The sequence below is a fragment of the Syzygium oleosum genome, unplaced genomic scaffold, assembly GCF_021117445.2.
Source record: "Syzygium oleosum isolate NSW1041296 unplaced genomic scaffold, Sole_v2.1 Sole_v2.02, whole genome shotgun sequence".
NCBI lineage: Eukaryota > Viridiplantae > Streptophyta > Magnoliopsida > Myrtales > Myrtaceae > Syzygium > Syzygium oleosum.
Genome location: NW_026607486.1, coordinates 5573923 through 5594616, shown reverse-complemented (window position 1 = coordinate 5594616; position 20694 = coordinate 5573923). Strand labels below are relative to the sequence as shown.

At 40.4% G+C, this 20694-nt stretch overlaps 1 protein-coding gene and 1 long non-coding RNA gene across 2 annotated transcripts; both read right to left on the bottom strand.

Annotated features, from left to right (window-relative positions):
* Positions 1-4978: 4978 nt before the first annotated feature.
* LOC130137356 (uncharacterized) lies at positions 4979-20628 on the bottom strand. The gene is made up of 2 exons (XR_008815808.1): positions 20499-20628; positions 4979-5525 (listed from the first exon to the last, which is right to left on the bottom strand). It is a non-coding gene; the product is annotated as an uncharacterized LOC130137356 (long non-coding RNA).
* On the bottom strand, positions 10845-13690 carry LOC115667537 (7-deoxyloganetin glucosyltransferase-like). The gene is made up of 2 exons (XM_030589099.2): positions 13074-13690; positions 10845-11878 (listed from the first exon to the last, which is right to left on the bottom strand). Exons 1-2 carry the CDS (start codon positions 13594-13596, stop codon positions 10944-10946), a joined length of 1458 nt encoding a protein of 485 aa, XP_030444959.2. The 5' UTR covers positions 13597-13690; the 3' UTR covers positions 10845-10943.
* Positions 20629-20694: the final 66 nt, after the last annotated feature.

Sequence of the window (20694 nt, the reverse complement as noted above, 5' to 3'; positions counted from 1 at the left end):
TCCATAAAAACGAATTTGTCAAGCAAAATAATTGGCGCCCGATCACTGGATCTCGTGTCATCATTAGTAATGAACACACGCCGGAAAGTCTTTCTCCAATAACTATGGCATTGCCCATTGGCGGTGCATGCCATCGCCTTATGGAGACAACCAAAACATGTTGAAAAAACGCATATCTAACTTTTGAAATAGCAAATCTTCATAATTCAGCCAGACGCCAAAGCTCCTACAATCATCATGAAAACTAGAAATATTATTAAACTCCCAAATCTAAATCGGGAGAAAAAAGCTCCTAAATCTAAAACTAAATTAGGAGAGTTCAAGCTCTCGAATTTAGAATTAGACTGTGAGAATAGAGCTTCCAAATTTAGATGGGAAGAGAAGGAAAAAAAAAGAACAAAAAAAACTTGAACAAAATCAATTGGAGGGGAGGGTGAGACTAGCTCAAACCCTCCCGCATGGCTGAAGCTTGAAGAAGACGATAGAGAGAGAAGAGAGAAAGAAAAACATTTCGGCTTCAACAATCAGTTTTATATATAATTGAGTTGTTTATTTGTAAACACTTTGGCTACGTTTGGTCGACCGGATAAAAGTCAGGATAGGATATGTTTTATCCTATCCTGTGTTTGGTGGTGGTCCAGGATAGGATAATGTCGGATATAGACCAGATATAGCCGAGATAAAAAAATCCAAGGGGGGGTGGGATAGACCTGGATAGGATTTCTAATGTCTATTTTTCCAGAAACCCTACTCTCCACTCGCCGTCATCTTCATCCCCACACCTTGTGTGCTTTCACCAAAAAAATTTCTCGGCTTTTTTTCCTTCACCGACTCCTCCGAACCCGTGAATAGCAAAAAAAAAAAAAATTATCCTATCCGACTTTAAATCCGTAGTCCACCAAACAGTGGATAGGATATGAAGAAATCCCAGGATTTCTTATCCTATCATATCCAGTCCTATCCTGTTTAGAAATCCGGACGACCAAAACGCAGCCTTTGGGTTTGGACTTAATCTAGGTATGGGATGGGAAACACCCGAACGTGTAAGAGATTATAACTTTGATTCTCAAATATAGTGGATTATTTATTGCGGCTTTCTCCGTGAATATAAGTACCAACACTCAGATCGAACCACGTAAATATTTAATATCATTTATTGTTTCTCGTTTATTTCTCCCTCTTTCTCATATTGACTTAAATTATAAGATCCTAATTAGTTTTCGCGTTCAAGTATCCTTGCTTCCAGACGATGCGCATTTCTTATCGAGTGACTTATAAGAGATATTGTGTCAGTACATCGCGTGATCTACCTTCCGTACTAGATTTTTTTTTTCAATTGATATCAGATTGGCTATTTTGTGGGGGTAGAAAAATTGCATATAGGCATTGAGAATTAGCCGGTGGCTGATAGATATATAATAGTGACGACTCATTCCACAGGGACCACACACATGACTAGGTGACAAGCCAATTTGGTCCCCTGAAAATGACCTCTCTATTCACTGAGTGATCTTCAAAAGCCACGCCGAATGAAATGGCATTGTAAGAAACCCCAAATCTATTATTTGACAAAAAATTCTTGACCGCACACCATTTTCTTCTACCCGGCTTTCGGAGATACCATTTACATGGCATAAGTCCTTTTATTGTTTCTACATCTTCTCAATTGATAAATAATACCTATTATTAACGTAACATGTGAAAGATGTTAGAGAAGTCACGTAGAGAATTTGGTCTATTGCTAGAGCAGATAATATAAAACTTAGTTGCTTCTAATTGACTCAAACTTTTAGTATGATTGTAACAATTGGATAGACCATGTTCAAACGAGCTACAACATATTTATCTAGTTGTAATATGCTAATATGAAAATTCATTAAAATCTTATAATTAGCCGAGAAGCGACCTGATTAATTAGTTGGTGAAAGAGGCCAATTGCATAAAGCTTAGGGATCATTGACGTGAGAGCACGCGGTACGTCTAGCTCGAGTGCTTCGGAAGGGTGTGGATGATTGGTCCCCGTGGCCTCGACTGTAAACTTGATAGCGGCATCGTAGGAGCCATTAATTCCATGCAAGTTGGGCTAGTCGTGGAGCCTCACATTTTTCTAATTCCATGCAAGTTGGGCTAGTCGCGGAGCCTCACATTTTTCTAATTCCATGCAAGTTGGGCTAGTCGTGGAGCCTCACATTTTTCTAATTCCATGCAAGTTGGGCTAGTCGCGGAGCCTCACATTTTTCTTTCTTGGGATGCAATCGATAGGGTGTCCCCATAGCCGTCTGCTATAAGATCTCCATCTGCATGCATGCGGATCACAAGTTACAGGAATCATAATTGGATTCCTATGTGGCATAAGAGCGTGTATAATTCATTCGACACATGAACCGCATCCACCGTCATTGACATGAGTAGTTCTAGTTTGAAACATTGATCAATAATCGAAGTCAACAATGATGGATACGGCTTCTCTAAAACAAGATTACGTCGGATGTGTATTTAATATTAGTTCCATTATAGTATCCAATGATATTTTGGTCGTTTAAAGTAACAAATTTCTTCTCGCGTCGTCTCGCCGCGCAATATGATGGAATCGAATGAGCTTCTTTCGCTTTCCTGGACAACAGGCGTTTGTCATCATCGATGCATAGTAACCAGAAAATACTTGACTATTTTGGGATGCATCCGCAACATCACTTTCGTGGGTAGCAAATTAAGGAATCTCGCATGATGCAGAGGGGTGCTACCCAGTTACGCGACTGCAGTGATGTCTCGTTCGTAGAGAGCCACATGATATTGACTATTGATGAGAAATCCTTAATTGGTACGATAAAATTGATTTATGTAATTGACTTAATGATAACTTGACGTGACAAATTATAGATAGAAACTTAAAATAGGTATATACGATGCTGGCCCAAGCAAATGATCAGAGAGAGCCATCAAAGAGAAATTTCATCGTTTTCTAAACTTTCGTGTAATCTATGACTATAATTGACTGCTTGTTGGGAGATTTGTTGTTTGAAGACCAATACCTATATTATCCTAAAGGTGCCATATTTTCGTCGATTTCAAATGGGACGAAACTTCATCTAACTAGTCTTCTACTTAGTGAGTTACCAATATGGACCGTGTTCATCAATTGTAATCCACCAATTAGAAGCATGGTTTAAGGAAAACCATGGACCGAGGAAAATATAGCGAATCCTAACCAACTTTTATATAAGATACCAGTGCGTCATACGAGTCTAAGATTGTATTTGTTATAGGGTTATGTCACAACCTAACCCTCAAAGGCCGTCTCAGGAGAATAGGCTTAGAGGTATTTTGTGGGACCCTGCCTCAGTCCATACCTCGCGTGACATTAGTTATTTAAATCTATGTATTCAATTTGGAGTCGCCACTAGCCGCAATTAAAGGTTGGCTAGAAACCCTAAAATCGAGACATGGGAGTATCATCTTAATGCATACGCAACTAAAGATTCTTAGGGATCCGAGACTTTTTTTTTTTTTAGGGATCCGAGACTTGATTACATAGTTTTTCAACTAATGCCATTTCGATACCTAAACTCGACTATTTGCTAACCAACGTGTCAGGGCAGTCTTTCACTAATCGAGAATTTTAAATTTCGTCCTAACCGTTCTAAAAGGGAAAAAAACAACAAACAATGTATTTAAGGTGCACAATCAAGTGAAATCAAAATAAAGGTGCACAAATAACGACCTAGCATCGTCTCTAAAAGAAAAAAAGCAGTCAAAAATCCCTAAAGTAAAGTCCTAAAGGCTTATTCAGTTTGGAATCAAATTTTGTTCAAACCTAAGGTGATCATTAAAAGTCCTAAACTAAGTGAATTCTACATTTTTCAGCTTTTCTCACATTTTTTTTCTGAATTTTCTGATTTTTTTATATTTTTATTATAGAGAAAGGGACTTCGGACTAGGTCAGGAAGCTCAGTCTAATTAGTCGGTCTGACCTGGACCCAGAAGGTTCAAGTTGAGTCTAAATTCGGACTGGCCCAATACTATATCAACCCACATCTTTCTCTATCTGGCCTAGCTTATTCCCTTAGCCCACAACATCTTTGGTTTAGCCCGGTTTGCAAGCTGATCCGGATCCATTAATCAGATTTGACTTGAATCTTTTATTTCCAGATTTTATTTCTCTTTTTTTCTATTTTCTATTTTCTTTTTCTTTTTCTTTTTCTTTTCTCTTTTATTCTTGTCTTCTTCTTCCCAAGACGTGTATTGAGAGAGCTTCTCCACCAAAACATCACCAGCACCGTCGGGAATCCATTACCACTGATTTTCTAACCCTCGCTGTCAGCCATCTATTCCGATCACCGCCGAACTTCTGTCGACGACAACTTACGGCGACCGCGTCCCTCATCACACACCGGCCACAAAAATAAACTCCGGCAGCCAAATTCCATTTTACGGCCAAGAAACTTCCGGCCACAACAACACATCCTAAATCTAAATAAACAAGCAATCACATGTATGAAACAGAGATAGAAAACTAACGGTAACGGCCTCAAACTGCGGGCACATCTCCGGCGAGGGGAATAAATCCAGCGAAAATTTCAACCATGGCCGACTCGAAGAAGCATTAATATGCCACAAAAATCACAAGGAAACGTAAAGTAGGGAGCGAATAATCATTTTAGAACAAATCAAGCATGAACTGTGATTCAACCAGACGTTTTCATTCACGGATTGATTCAACACTTCATTCACGCATTTCATCAAATAGCTAGCATGCAGTTTAAGAAGTACATTCCAACATGAGATTCAATGCAATTCTCAACTCAATTGTGATGCATAAAGACCTGAATCAACATATTTCATATCAACTTCATCTCAGTTAATCGAAACACACTCAAAATTTTTACAATCGAGTTTGGTGTTCTAAGCCTCCACCATCTCATTCAAGCATTTTAGCGAACAGTTGACTTACGATTTAAAACATGAATTCTAGACTCGGTTTTAGTGCAATTCTCGACTCAATGTTGATATATCACACTCCAAATCGTCATTACATTCTATGACTCAGCTTTAATATCACAGGATTTGTCCACAATCTCATCATTTCATTCCAATACTCTCAAACTCAATAAACGGCTAAAACAAACAGGACAAAACGAAGCATATTTGAGGAGCTCACCTGGACAGAAACGGAGATTCAATCGGCGACGGCAAATGGGACGTCCGGCTATGATTCCTCTTTCTCAATGAATGAACTGCTATTCCGACGTGATTTTGGATGAAAAGTGATGAAAATCGGCTTCAGAAAATTGGACTTCGGCAAGCGACCCGAACCTCCGGTATGCTCTCCTCACATACCTTTTCCTCCCCTCTCTTCCTTTCCGATCTTTTTCTCCCCCTTATTCGATTGAACTCCCTGACGCCAACTCTTTCTCTCCCGGTTTGTTATCCCCCGGCTCGTGGAATCTTTTTCTGTCATTTCCCCAACGATCAGCCAGCTCAATAGGTTCTAGAACATTTTTTTAGCTTGGATTTGCTCCCGTCACCTCTTGTGAGCCTCACGAACGCTGTTCATCATCATTGCTCACCGAAGTGAGCGTCGCCATCGCTCTGCTCACAGACGTGAGCGTGCTAGGGAAGAAGAAAGGCAACAGGCTGGGCTGGCATGGCTGTGGTAGGCCTTGAAGGAAAAGATTGGGCCCAAGGACAAAAGAGAGAAAAAGAAAAGAGAAAAATAGGGCCGAATTCGGCCCAAGCAAGGAAAGAAAGGAGGGCCAGACGGGCAGCGGGCCAAACGCGTGAATTGGGCCCAATTGGGCTGATTTGAACCAGAATGTTTGTTTATTTATTTATTTAAAAAATTTTGGATTTTTTTATATTTTTTTATTTGTTTTATTTTTGAAGATGAGGTGTCAACACGTTAATATCACGAAAAACCCCAAATTGGTACACTTGTGACAAATTTACCCAAAACTAATTTTTTGACAACCTAAAGCCTTAAATTGGTATACATGTGACAATTTTACCCTCCATTAGTTTCCACTAAATTTTACCCTCAAATTTCTGAGTTAGATGACACGTCGTAGTTGACGCGTGTACCATTTCGGGGTTTTACCCTCCGTTTGTCATAAGTGTACCCGTTTATGATTTTTCGAGATGTTAATCCAATTTAACGAAGGGCAAATTCGTCACAAATATACTAATTTGGAGTTTTTGGTAGTCAAAAAATTAGTTTGGGGTAAATTTATCACAGATGTACCAATTTGGGATTTTTCGTGATATTAACCCTTTGTTATATTGCTCGAAATGATGTAGTCAACGTGAACTTTCGCAAGAGAAATAATATGCATAAAATCATGATAGAAGAAAGATTCATATTAACTAAATTGTCCCTCAGAGTGTACGTCTAATTTTATTCAAAGTGGATTCAAATTCTATCATGTAGAGTTATCCTCCGATTTAAAGATAACATAAGTAGTGCAATATTTCGAGCCAGTGATATAATCTGAATTAGTAAAAATCGTGAAAGCACTAGATAAGTATGTAAATTCTTCCCTCTTGATAGCTTTCTTCAATTTGTCAGAATCTTCACCTTTGTGCCATGGACTAGGTGTCGAGAAAATAGTTTCCATGTGGCCACCCCGTTGTGTCATGTGCTGCTTTGCTCCTAAATATGGGTTAACTTGAGAGTTTAATGGAGCTCGGCATAGAACTAAGTTTGGGTTAAATATAACTAGGATCAACAACTTCCAATTCGTCATGCTCGGCGTTTCATGCATTTTCATAGGATTTTTCTTCGAACATTCTCACGAACCACATCGGTGTCCTAAGTTGTAAGACAACATATCCAATGGATAGTCCCCACAGTAGTCCACATCCATAACCCATCAACCCGGTCTTCCAATCCAATGCATCCGGATGCATGCTTTCGACAGAGGAAATCCGCATAACTCCAAGTTACCAAGGTAGGATTCATCCTTAAACGTAGTAAAATTGTTCCCTTGGGGTATAGGACCCGTAAGGCGGTTCTCTGAGAGGTTTAAGATCGAGAGGGATGTCAGGCCTGCCAACTCTGAAGGAATCACACCGGCGAGCTTGTTTGAAGAAAGGCATAACCGTTCAAGCTAGGCAAGATTCGTGGTTGATTGAGTTATAAAATCTGTGATGTTTTTGTGAGAAATGTGTAAACCTTGAAGCAAAACAAGCTCTCCAATGGTCCCAGGGATTTCCGTTTGGAAATTATTATTGGACAAGTCAGATGATTATGGAGGCATTCCATATTTTCGCCAGCTGGATCTCCATTCCTTTTAATATCATTGCCGCGGAATCTATAAACGGGTTCATAAAAAAATGGAACTTCTAGAAATGGTTAACATTTGCCTAGTATGTACAGTAGATCATCTTGTCCAGTATCTGCATCCAGCATTGCTTAAAATTTGAGATGTACTCGGTAGGAAAAGCATCGGTGAAGTTAATGTTTGACAGGTCCAAAATTCTCAACATTCGGAAGTAATGATCCGTAGTAGGACAGTTCACTGTGCTAGAGAGTTCATTTAGCCTGAGAATCAGAACTCACAATTGAGGAAGGGTTTCCAACCCATCTTGGAATGCACCCGCAATCTTGTTGTCACTGACATCTTGAACCTGCAACATCGTGCAGGTTGCTAAAGATCCAGGCAATGGGCCCTCCAGTTCATTTCGGTTCAAATCGAGACTCCTCAATTTACATTTCTCAGCAATGTCCTCCGGGATCTTGCCCTGTAAATTGTTCATGCCAATGCTTATGACTGAGAGAAACACGTGGAAACTCACCAAACATGGGGGAATCGAGCCATTCAAGCTGTTGTTTGACAAGTTTAGGACATCAAGATAAGTTGCAGTATTGCAAACTGACATCGGTATCTCCTGTGAAGTTATTATTTAAAGGGTTAATACCACGAAAAACCCTAAACCGGTACACTTGTGACACATTTACCCCAAATTATTTTTTTGACCATAAAAAACCCAAAACTGGTACACCTGTGATAATTTTACCCCAAACATACCACAAAAAACCCTAAACTGGTACACATGTGACAATTTTACCCCGAACAAATTTTTAATATTATTTTTTTGAATTTTTTTGAATTTTTTCTTTTTTCTTTTCTTTTCTTTTTTTTTCCTTCACCTTCAACCTCTGGCCGGTCGCCGGTCCGGCGACCGGCCAGAGGCGAAAACCGGCGAGGGCCGCCCTCGCCGCGCGGCGAGGGCGACCCTTGCCGTATCGGGCGAGCGCCGCCCTCGCCGGTGTCGGGCGACCCTCGCCCGACGCCGGATTTGGCAAGGGCGACCCTCGCTGCCGCTCGGGCGAGGCCGTCCTCGCTCGCCCGTGGCAAGGGCGACCCTCGCCCGATCGGGCAAGGGCGGCCCTCGCCCGACGCAGGCGAGGGTCGCCCTCGCCAGATCCGACGTCGGGCGAGGGCCGCACGACGCCGGCGAGGGCGGCCCTCGCCGGCTTCCGCTTCTGGCCGGTCGCCGGACTGGCGACCGGCCAGGGTTTGAAGATGAAAAACAAAAGAAAAGAAAAGAATAAAAAATAAATAAAAATTCGAAAAAAAATATAAAAAAATAATATTAAAATTTTAATTCAGGGTAAAATTGTCACATATGTACCAGTTTAGGGTTTTTTGTGGTAAGTTCAGGGTAAAATTATCACAGGTATACCAGTTTGGGATTTTTGGTGGTCAAAAAAATAGTTCAGGATAAAATTATCACAGGTGTACCAGTTTGGGGTTTTTTATGGTCAAAAAAATAGTTTGGGGTAAATGTGTCATAAGTGTACCAGTTTAGGGTTTTTCGTGATATTAACCCTTATTTAAAATGAAATAATATGTAATTTGGCGGAGGCACCGGAAGGGGTCCTTCAAACCTATTGTCAGACAGATCAATTAATGTTGATCTTGTCCCAATCCTCGTGGCCATGGCTTGAAAATTTTCCAAGTATGTTCAAGGCAATTGACCACCGAAGTCATTTTCAGCAACACTAAACAAAAGCAACAAAGGAAAGGGAGATTTACTCCTGAGTTCATCAATGGTACCATGGAATTCGTTTGCCCTCATATGAAGTTTAGCTAAAAGCGGCAAAGTTTCAAGCCAATGAGGGCAAGAATCGCTTATTTAATTATAACTAAGATCTAGAAGGACTAACTGGGTCCAGTTGGCCAAGGATGGCGGTAATGCCCCCTCAAAGTGATTGTTGCTGAAGTCCAATGACCAATGGCCGCTCGAGTTTCCCAAGCACTGAGGTATGGTGCCACTGAAATTGTTGTACGACAAATCTAGGCTCTGAAGTGAACCCAGAACACAAAAAGAAGATGAATCTCTCCGCTGAAACTGTTTTCGAGACATAATTGGTCATGGAAGGTGGAAGATAAGCGGTCCTTGGAGAAGGTTATCTTCAAGATTAATGTACTGCAACACCGTCCATTGGAATTGTTGCAGACTTCCCATAATCAAGTTGCCCAACAGGTCCAAGCGTTCCAGCGTGCTCTTCCCCGCCTCCCAAATCCATCTCGGAAAACGATTGGGAAGATTGTTACCAGAGAAGTCCATGTATTTGAACTATTCGAGTGGTATTCAAGGCGCTTCGTAGTTCCTCTAGGTCGAACTGTGTTTGGTCACCACTGCCCTCGACTGGTTTGTTTTATACAATGTGAAAGACCGAGGAATTGAAGAATTTTTTAGCTTTGGGAGCATTTCTAGGTTCGATGTAGCATCAAAGTTGTACCCCGAAAAGTCCAAATGATCAAGCTGTTCAAAATCCAAGAGTGACAGAGGGATCAAGCCAGACAAATTGCTGTTGGAAAGGTCCAAGTACCTTTCAAACCATGAGCATTTTGAGAGAGATCGAGAGATACAAGTTTGGAAAGACAAGACATCTCACTAGAAATGAGACCATTAAAAGCATGGCTAGAAAGGTTTTTTTTTTTTTTTTGATAACCGAGGTGTCCGCGCGGCCGGCGAGCTAGGGCTCAAACCAGCGGTGATGCCCGACTAGTCCTCGAGGGGGGCTAGCGCAGCATCCCACCGCCACGACCCCCTACTTAAATCACCGATGGGCGAGTTTGAACCCAGGACCTCTCGTGAAAGTAACTGAGTGCAAACCAACGCGGCCACCGATGGGTGGATAGCATGGTTAGAAAGGTTGAGGTGTGTAATTTTGAAAAATTACATAAGTCGTGAAAGATTTTATATTTTTAGGACATCTATTTTACACTTGCGAATATATATTTATTAATCAAAAAATGAAATTTTTATGTGATGTACTTTTTAATAGCTTCAATTACGTTAGTGTTCCATTTGCATATTCTTATCAGTCGAGAAGTTTTCACTTTTTATGTAAAATAAGTAAATAGTAATATTTGTACACGAATAATTACTACATTGTACCTACCAATTAAAGATGTGAGCGAGATAGTCTTCTCAAATTAGAAATTAGAACATCATCGAACCAAAAGAAAAATCTATGTTACGTACGTTAATGTTGGCAGTCGAGCCTTTAGTCGATTGGGCTTAAGTCCAAAAGAAGAGCCAACATGTCTAATTCCGTCCAAGTCCAATTTTTAAAAAGCTTCAAACCCTACCACCGGCAATACTTTGTCATCAAAACAAACAATGTGCCTCTACCTAAAAAAAATATCATATCTTTCTTCTTTCGTAATAGAAAGAGAGTTTTCTAGAATGTAACTATGGACACTCTTCACATTCGTTCTTAGTTAAGTTTGCGCACAAACGATGTCAATATCTTTGTATGCCAATCAGAGCCATTTTCACTAATCAGGACAAAAACAAGCACGTTTTTTTTTTAGTTTAATTAAGTTTGTACGCAAAGAATATCCATGCTTATAACTTTGTTAATCAGAGTACTTAGTCAAAGAAAGTCCTCTAATTACACTATTTAAGCAGAAATGGAGGAAAATATTACCCTACTTAAGAAAAACCTCGTCCATCAACTTATCCAAATTCATGAAAGATGACCCTTTTTCACCGGCGGCTTCTTCTGCCATCTTCTTCCACTCCCTGGCCTTGCTTCTCATTTTCCTCCCCACCTCTCCTTCCATCAACTCCCTCACAAGCCTCTCCACTTCATCTCTCTTCACATTACTATCCATCTCCAACCCGATCCCCCAATCATCACATATATACTTGCAATTCGTCTGTTGGTCTCCGAAGCACGGCCAACACAGCATCGGCACTCCAGCCGACAAGCTCTCGATGGTCGAGTTCCAGCCACAATGCGTCAAGAAACCTCCAATTGAAGGGTGGTTCAGCACTCTCTCTTGCGGGCACCACCCAGATAAAAAGCCTCTCTCTCTTGTTTTCTCAGCAAACTCTCGAGGAAGAATCGCGGTGTCTCCATTCACTAAGTCAGGCCTCAAGACCCACAAGAAACACCAATTGCTATTAGCCAATCCCATCGCAAATTCAACCAACTGTTGGTGCGTCACGAATGCTATACTCCCAAAGTTCACATAGATCACGGACTTGGGCATCTTTGAGTCCAACCACTCGAGGCATTCGTCGTGCTCTTCCAAGAGATTGCACTCGATGTTCTTCGAGATGAACGATTCGTCTCGGGCCATTCGATTGATCATCAAGTGGAGTGGTCCGACCGGATAAACCCTTGGGATCATTGAGGAGAGAGCGCATAGCACATCCGGCTCAAGCGCCTCGAAGGTGTGGACAATGGTCGCCATGGCATTACCAATCCTGTCGACCACGTCGGTTGTGAAGTTGAACAAGGTATCGTCAGAGCCAGTGATTCGGAAGAAGTTGGGCAAGTCACGCAGCCTCATGTTTTTCATTCCCGAGATCCAATCAATAGGGGTGTTCCCATACCCGTTCATCAATTGGGATTCATCTGCATGCATTCATATCCAGGCAAAATCACCAAATAGTAACAGATTCAATTACGGTGCTTTTCCTCCTCTTTGAATGCATTATAAGTCACAAATCATATAATATGCAAGTCTTGGATATATAATACATAGATTTCTGCTCTTCTTAGGTGTTCAAAAACATGCATATAATCACAGATGATCTGACTGAAGAATAATTTCCAGGAGAATGGCATAATATGCAATTCCTCATCAAGTGTAGTCTAATGGGATGATGAATTCATTAAGTAAGTGAACTCTTCGGAAAATGTGATGGGAATAACGCTCAAACCTATTGGGAAAAGTACCAACAAAGTCCTAAACTTATCGTACTGGTACCAATTCAATCATAAATCTTTCAATTAGATCAATTTAGTCCTAAATCTTTTCACATTGGTACCAATTCAGTCCATCCGATCAATTTAAACTGGAAATCGCTGACGTGGACAGCCCGGCACTTACGTGGACAATTTTTAACAATTTTTTGAATTTTTTAATACTTTTTAAATGCTTTTCCCTTTCTTTTTTCCTTCCTTCTCCTTTGCTTGTGGCCGGTACTTGGTCGGCCACCAGTGAGGGCGTTGTAGCCCCCACTGGCCACAGAGGAGGGTTGTACTCGCCGAATCTGGCGAGGGCTAGACCCTCATGGTCTGGGCGAGGATTGCCCTCACCAGATCTAGCAAGGGCAGCCCTCCCCCAGGCCGCCATCGCCTGTGGCTAGTACCCTGTGGCCGGTCGCCGGCCATGGCCGAGTACCAACCACAGGCCCAAGGAAGGAGAAGGAAGGGAAAAAAAAGAGGAAAAAAAAATTTAAAAATTTAAAAAATTCAAAAAATTTGTTTATAAATTTCACATCAGCGCCAACTATCTGCCGCTCATGCCAGTTTGGATAGCCGGTGTTCACGTCAGTGATTTTCTGCCTAAATTAGCCGGATGGACTGAATTGGTACAAATATGAAAAGGTTTAGAACTAAATTGGTCCAAGTGAAAGGTTTAGGACTGAATTAGTATAAATGCAATAAGTTGAGGAATTTAAGACTCTGTACAGTGTATATAAAAACTGTAAAAGGAAGAATATCTTGGTTCTACTCAGGCAGGAGTTAAATTGGCTCGGTTCCTCTGTATGACGAAATACGATCGCCTGTTGTGATTGAAGTCAAAAAAAAATTTATCCATTACCGGTGAGTGGTGAAAGACCGTTTTCTCCGAGGGCTCGCAATTGCTTCACCGCCATGAGGGCAGAACCGGAAACAGTAAACAAGTGTACAAGAGGAATCCCATATCTCGAAGCCACAGGGCTCGTCGTAAACGGCATGAAACCATCCGAGACGATGCAAGTCACCGGAGGGAGGCTCGGGTTTGAGCCCAGGCTCGATACAAGATCGCCGAAGGGTCCGACCATGAAGCTCCTCGCCGAGTCGCAGAGCGTCGGCATGTCCTGCGTCGCGTCCGCATCCGAAGGGGGAAGACCGTCGGGGATCGTCAGGAACTGAAAGTCGCTCAGTGTTCCGTTCACGAACTCGAGGCCTCGGGCTCTGGCGAGCCGTCGGTGGTTGAACTCAGTGTTGACGAAGGAGATGTGGAAGCCCTTGTGATGGAGGAGCTTTGCTAGCTTGAGCATGGCCCCGATGTGGCTTTGTGCAGGGTATGGAATGCAAACTGCGTGTGGCTTTGTGGCCGATTCAAGTCCGGCGGAACCCATTGTTTCTTCTCACTAGAGAATGATGACTCAATGACTTTTTTAAGATGAGTTCAACTCGGCTTGATTTAACGATCCTTGAGTTGAGCAACCCTCCTTATATAACTTTGTCAACTATTTTGTCCTCATTTTATGCATGATTTCCAAGTACGGTACCACATTATAATTTGTCATATTTAGTTTGATTTCACCTCCTTGTTTGCCCCAATTAAAGAAAGATTATCGGGTAATATATGTTTTAAGTAATGACATCAACATGATAATGTTGAATTTTGAATAATTATTCTTATTTTCAATTAATGTATACGTATCCATATAGTTAAATTATGTCTCGAATTTGAGCCGTTTACAGAACCCGACTCGATTAAATAAATATCCAAGTTTGACCGCACAAAGAGATTCAAGAAATGGAGTTTTTTATGCGGTTAAAACAAAAGAGACTCCCGGGTGCTACAAGAACAAAAGGGCCACCCTTATTCTAAAATATTCATTTCTCGTGTGGGATCAAGAGGGCTTGAAAAAAGGGGGAAAGAAAATAAAGTAAGATGTAGGTTTTACTTTTGCTTTTCTTGTTCTTTAAAAGATGGGGCCGCTCAGGAGGGTTCTTTGAGAAAATCCTAAGGGTGCGAATGATAATTATTCGATTTTCCTGTTTTTTTATTTTTTTCACGAGAGCAGGTTTAGAACAGAAATCCGTTTGTTAAAATAATTTTATTTTTTTATTTCTGGGACAAATTTTAGCTCAAAAATAGATTTTGAACAGAAATGAGAAATTAAAATTTTATACTTTTCTGTTTCTGTAACAGAAATAGAAATAACAACTCTCTTTTATTGCTCACCCTTGCCGCCCACCACTGCCCACTCGCCGCCACCGCCCGCCCGCTCCCCGCCGCTCGGCTGCCGCTTGCCCGCCATCAGCCGCTGGGAACAGAAATTTAAGAATAACCTATCAAACGAATTTTTATTCCGGGAATAGAAATTTTGTATTGTTATCAAACTCTACTTTTTACTCAAAAACTCGTCCGGAGAATACAAATAGATTTTTCTATTTCTAGCCAGAAATAGGGCCGGGAAAGAGAAATATTGTCATTCGCGCCCTAATTAGCCGCACAAAGAAGAAGAAAAAGAGTAGAGAGGTGTGTATTCTTCTGAGACAAAAGAGCCACTCGAAGAGGAGAGAAAGAACGCACGATCTTCTCGTTTTTCAGTCCGCAAGGACACAAACACAATGAATTTTGTGTTGTGATTTTTATCTATAATTTTTTTTGTCGAAAGAAAATTGTATTCGTTACTCAAAATGGTACATGAGAAGTATATTGACTTTTATGGCAAAGAAAATCAAAGCATAGCAAAGCCCAGAATACAACAAAACAAAACCAAATCTAGAAATACAAGAAGGATCAACATAACACTGGCAGAGTTAAGCACATACTTATTCCATAAAATGAATTTGTCAAGTAAAATAATCAGCGGCCGATCACTGGATCTTGTATCATCTTCAATAATGAACACACGTCGGACTTTAATAACTATGGCACTGCCCATTAGCGATGCACGCTATCGCCGTATGGAGACAACCAAAACATGTTGAAAAAACACAAATCTAAATTTTGGAAGAGCAAATCTTCATGATTCAGCCAGACGCCAAAGCTCCTACAATCATCATTGAAACTAGAAATATTATTAAACTCCCAAATCTAAATCGAGAGAAAAAAGCTCCTAAAGCTAAAACTAAATCAGGAGAGTTCAAGCTCTCGAATCTAGAATTAGACTGAGAGAAGAGAGCTCCCAAATTTAGATAGGAAGAGAAGGAAAAAAAAGAACAAAAAAACCTTAAACAAAATCAATGGGAGAGGAGGGTGAAACTAGCTCAAACCCTTCCCCATGGCTAAAGCTTGAAGAAGACGATAGAGAGAGAAGAGAGAAAGAAAAACATTTCGACTTCAACAATCAATTTTATATATAATTAAGTTGTTTATTTGTAAACACTGGTATGGGATGGGAAACACCCGAACATGGAAGCGATTGTAACTCTGATTCTTTAATATAGTGAATTATTTATTGCGGCTTTCTCCATGAATGTAGATACCAACACTCGAATCGAACCATGTAAATATTTAGTATCATTTATTGTTTCTCGTTTATTTCTCTCTCTTTCTCATATTGACTTAAATTATAAGATCCTAATTAGTTTTCGTGTTCATTTTACAATACATTATATTGTCAAGCCGATTAAGTATTCTCGCTTACAGGCTATGTGCATTTCTTATCGAGTGACTTGTAGGAGATATTGTGTCAGTACATCACGTGATCCACCTTCTGTACTAGAATTTTTTTTTTCAATTGATACCAGATTGGCTATTTTGTGGGGGTAGAAAAATTGCATATAGGCATTGAGAATTAGCCGGTGGCTGATAGATATGTAATAGTGACGACTCATTCCACACGGACCACACACATGACTAAGTGACAAGCCAATTTGGTCCCCTGAAAATGACCTCTCTATTCACTGAGTGATCTTCAAAAGCCACGCCGAATGAAATGGCATTGTAAGAAACCCCAAATCTACTATTTGACAAAAAATTCTTGACCGCACACCATTTTCTCCTACCCGGCTTTCGGAGATACCATTTACATGGCATAAGCCCTTTTATTGTTTCTACATCTTCTCAATTGATAAATAATACCTATTATTAACGTAACGTGTGAGAGATATTAGAGAAGTCACGTAGAGAATTTGGTCTATTGCTAGAGCAGATAATATAAAACTTAGTTGCTTCTAATTGTAACAATTGGACAGACCATGTTCAAACGAGCTACAGCATATTTATCTAGTTGTAATATGCTAATATGAAAATTCATTGAAATCTTATAATTAGCCGAGAAGCGACCTGATTAATTAGTTGGTGAAGGAGGCCAATTGCATAAAGCTTAGGGATCATTGACGTGAGAGCACGCGGTACGTCTAGCTCGAGTGCTTCGGAAGGGTGTGGATGATTGGTCCCCGTGGCCTCGACTGTAAACTTGATAGCGGCATCGTAGGAGCCATTAATTCCATGCAAGTTGGGCTAGTCGTGGAGCCTCACATTTTTCTAATTCCATGCAAGTTGGGCTAGTCGCGGAGCCTCACATTTTTCTTTATTGGGATGCAATCGATAGGGTGTCCCCATAGCCGTCTGCTATAAGATCTCCATCTGCATGCATGCGGATCACAAGTTACAGGAATCATAATTGGATTCCTATGTGGCATAAGAGCGTGTATAATTCATTCGACACATGAACCGCATCCACCGTCATTGACATGAGTAGTTCTAGTTTGAAACATTGACCGATCATCAAAGTTAATAATGATGGATATGGCTTCTCTAAAACAAGATTACGTCGGATGTGTATTTAATATTAGTTAAATTATAGTATCCAATGATATTTTGCTCGTTTAAAGTAACAAATTTCTTCTCGCGTCGCCTCGCCGCGCAATCTGAGGGAATCGAATAAGCTTCTTTCGCTTTCCTGGACAACAGGCGTTTGTCATCATCGATGCATAGTAACCAGAAAACACTTGACCATTTTGGGATGTATCCGCAACATCACTTTCGTGGGTAGCAAATTAAGGAATCTCGCATGATGCAGAGGGGTGCTACTCAGTTACGCGACTGCAGTGATGTCTCGTTCATAGAGAGCCACATGATATTGACTATTGATGGGAAATCCTTAATTGGTAAGATAAAATTGATTTATGTAATTGACTTAATGATAACTTGACGTGACAAATTATAGATAGAAACTTAAAAAAGGTCTATACGGTGCTTTCCCAAGCAAATGATCAGAGAGAGCCATCAAAGAGAAATTTCATCGTTTTCTAAAATTTCGTGTAACCTATGCCTATAATTGACTGCTTGTTGGGAGATTTGTTGTTTGAAGATCAATACCTATTTATCCTAAAGGTGTCATATTTTCGTCGATTTCTAATGGGACGAAACTTCATCTAACTAGTCTTCTACTTAGTGAGTTACCAATATGGACATGTGTTCATCAATTGTAATCCACCAATTAGAAGCATGGTTTGAGGAAAACCATGGACCGAGGAAAATATAGCGAATGCTAACTAACTTTTATATAAGATATCAGTGCGTTATACGAGTCTAAGATTGTATTTGTTATAGGGTTATGTTGCGACCTAACCCTCAAAGGCCGCCTCAGGAGAATAGGCTTAGAGGTATTTTGTGGGACCCTGTCTAAGTCCATACCTCGCGTGACATTGATTATTTAAATCTATGTATTCAATTTGGAGTCGCCACTAGCCACAATTGAAAGTTGGCTAGAAACCCTAAAATCGAGACGTGGGAGTATCGTCTTGATGCATACGCAACTAGAGATTCTTAGGGATCAGAGACTTAATTACACTAGTTTTTCAACTAATGCCATTTCGGTACCTAAACTTGACTATTTGCTAACCAACGTGTTAGAGCAGTCTTTCACTAATCGATAATTTTAAATTTTATCCTAACAGTTCTAAAAGGGAAAAACAACAAACAATGTATTTAAGGTGCACAATCAAATGAAATCAAAATGAAGGTGCACAAACAACGACCTAGCATCATCTCTAAAAGAAAAAATGCAATAAAAAATCCCTAAGGTAAAGCCCTAAAGGCTTATTCAATTTGGAATCAAATTTTGTTCAAACCTAAGGTGATCATTAAAAGTCCTAAACTAAGTGAATTCTACATTTTTCAGCTTTTCTCATATTTTTTATTTTTCTGAATTTTCTGATTTTTTTTATATTTTTATTATAGAGAAAGGGACTTCGGACCGGGTCAGGAAGCTCGATCCAATTAGTCGGTCTGACCCGGACCCAGAAGGTCCAAGTCGAGTCTAAATTCGGACTGGCCCAATCCGGATAAAACCAAATTATCAAATTCCATCTGGCTCAATACTATATCAGCCCACATCTTTCTCTATCTGGCCTAGCTTATTCCCTTAGCCCACAACATCTTTGGTTCAGCTTGGTTTGCAACCTGATCCGGATCCATTAACCAGATTTGACCCGAATCTTTTATTTCCAGATTTTATTTCTTTTTTTTTTCTATTTTCTTTTTTCTTTTTCTTTTCTCTTTTATTCTGGTCTTCTTCTTCCCGAGACCTGTACTGAGAGAGCTTCTCCACCGAAACATCACCAGCACCATTGGGAATCCATTACCACTGATTTTCTAACCCTTGCCGTCGTCCATCTATTCCGATCACCGCCGAACTTCCGTCAACGACAACTTACAGCGATCGTCATCCCTCATCACACACTAGCCACAAAAATAAACTCTGGCAACCAAATTCCATTTTATGTAAGAATAATGTAGCCCACGTGATGTTATGAATTAATGGTTTAGTAAATATTTAAGTGCTAAAACGTATTGGCTATGAAAAATAGATGAAAATGTGTAATTCTATTGAAAAGTTAAAAGTTCCTCTGTAGAGGTGTGACTCTTATGAAGTGGAATATGCTTTGATAGAAGGCACCACTTGAAAGGGTATATATAAATAGAGTCTGATCCTCTCTCCACTCACAATAACGTACGAAAAGAACGTTGTATTTTTATCCTCCATCGATAAGATACATTAAGCAAAAAGTGGGTTAAGGGAAAGAAATCAGATTTCTTCATTTCTTCTGTTTTCTGCAACAATTATCTTCAAGGGAAAATGCTATGGACAAAGGTATGTTTTCATCTCTCTTATTGTGAAAATCATGAAGATCCTAGATTTCATAAATTTTTCGCATAAAAAGATAACGTTATAACTTACATTTTACGGCCAACAAACTTCCGGCCACAACAACAAATCCTAAATCTAAACAAACAAGCAATCACATGTACGAAATAGGGATTGAAAACTAACGGTAGCAGCCTCAAACTGCGGGCACATCTCCGGCGAGGAGAATAAATCCGGTGAAAATTTCAACCATGGCCGACTCGGAGAAACATTAATATGCCACAAAAATCACAAGGAAACGTAAAATAGGGAGCGAATAATCATTTTAGAACAAATCAAGCATGAACTGTGATTCAACCAGACGTTTTCATTCACGAATTGATTCAACACTTCATTCATGCATTTCATCAAATAGCTAGCATGCAGTTTAAGAAGTACATTCCAACATGAGATTCAATGCGATTCTCAACTCAATTGTGATGCATAAAGACCTGAATCAACATATTTCATATCAACTTCATCTCAGTTAATCGAAACTCACTCAAAATTTTCACAATCCAGTTCGGTGTTCTAAGCCTCCAACATCTCATTCAAGCATTTTAGCGAACAGTTGACGCATGATTTAAAACATGAATTCTAGACTCGGTTTTAGTGCAATTCTCGACTCAACATTGATATATCACACTCCAAATCGTCATTACATTCTATGACTCAGCTTTAATATCACAGGATTTGTCCACAATCTCATCAATTCATTCCAATACTCTCAAACTCAATAAACGGCTAAAACAAACAGGACAAAACAAAGCATATTTGAGGAGCTCACCTAGACAGAAACGGAGATTCAATTGGCGACGGCAAATGGGACTTCCGGCTATGATTCCTCTTTCTCAATGAATGAACTACGATTCTGACATGATTTTGGATGAAAAGTGATGAAAATCGGCTTCGGAAAATTGGGCTTCGGCAAGCGACCCGAACCTCCGGTATGCTCTCCTCACATACCTTTTCCTCCCCTCTCTTCCTTTCCGATCTTTCTCCCCCTTTTTCGGTTGAACTCCCTGCAGCCAACTCTCTCTCCCGGTTTGTTATCCCCCGGCTCGTGGAATCTTTTTCTGTCATTTCCCCAACGATCAGCCAGCTCAATAGGTTCTAGAACATTTTTTTAGCTTGGATTTGCTACCGTCACCTCTTGTGAGTCTCACGAACGCTGTTCATCATCATTGCTCACCGAAGTGAGCGTCGCCATCGCTCTGCTCACAGACGTGAGCGTGCTAGGGAAGAAGAAAGGCAACAGGCTGGGCTGGCATGGCTGTAGTAGGCCTTGAAGGAAAAGATTGGGCCCAAGGACAAAAGAGAGAAAAAGAAAAGAGAAAACTAGGGCCGAATTCGGCCCAAGCA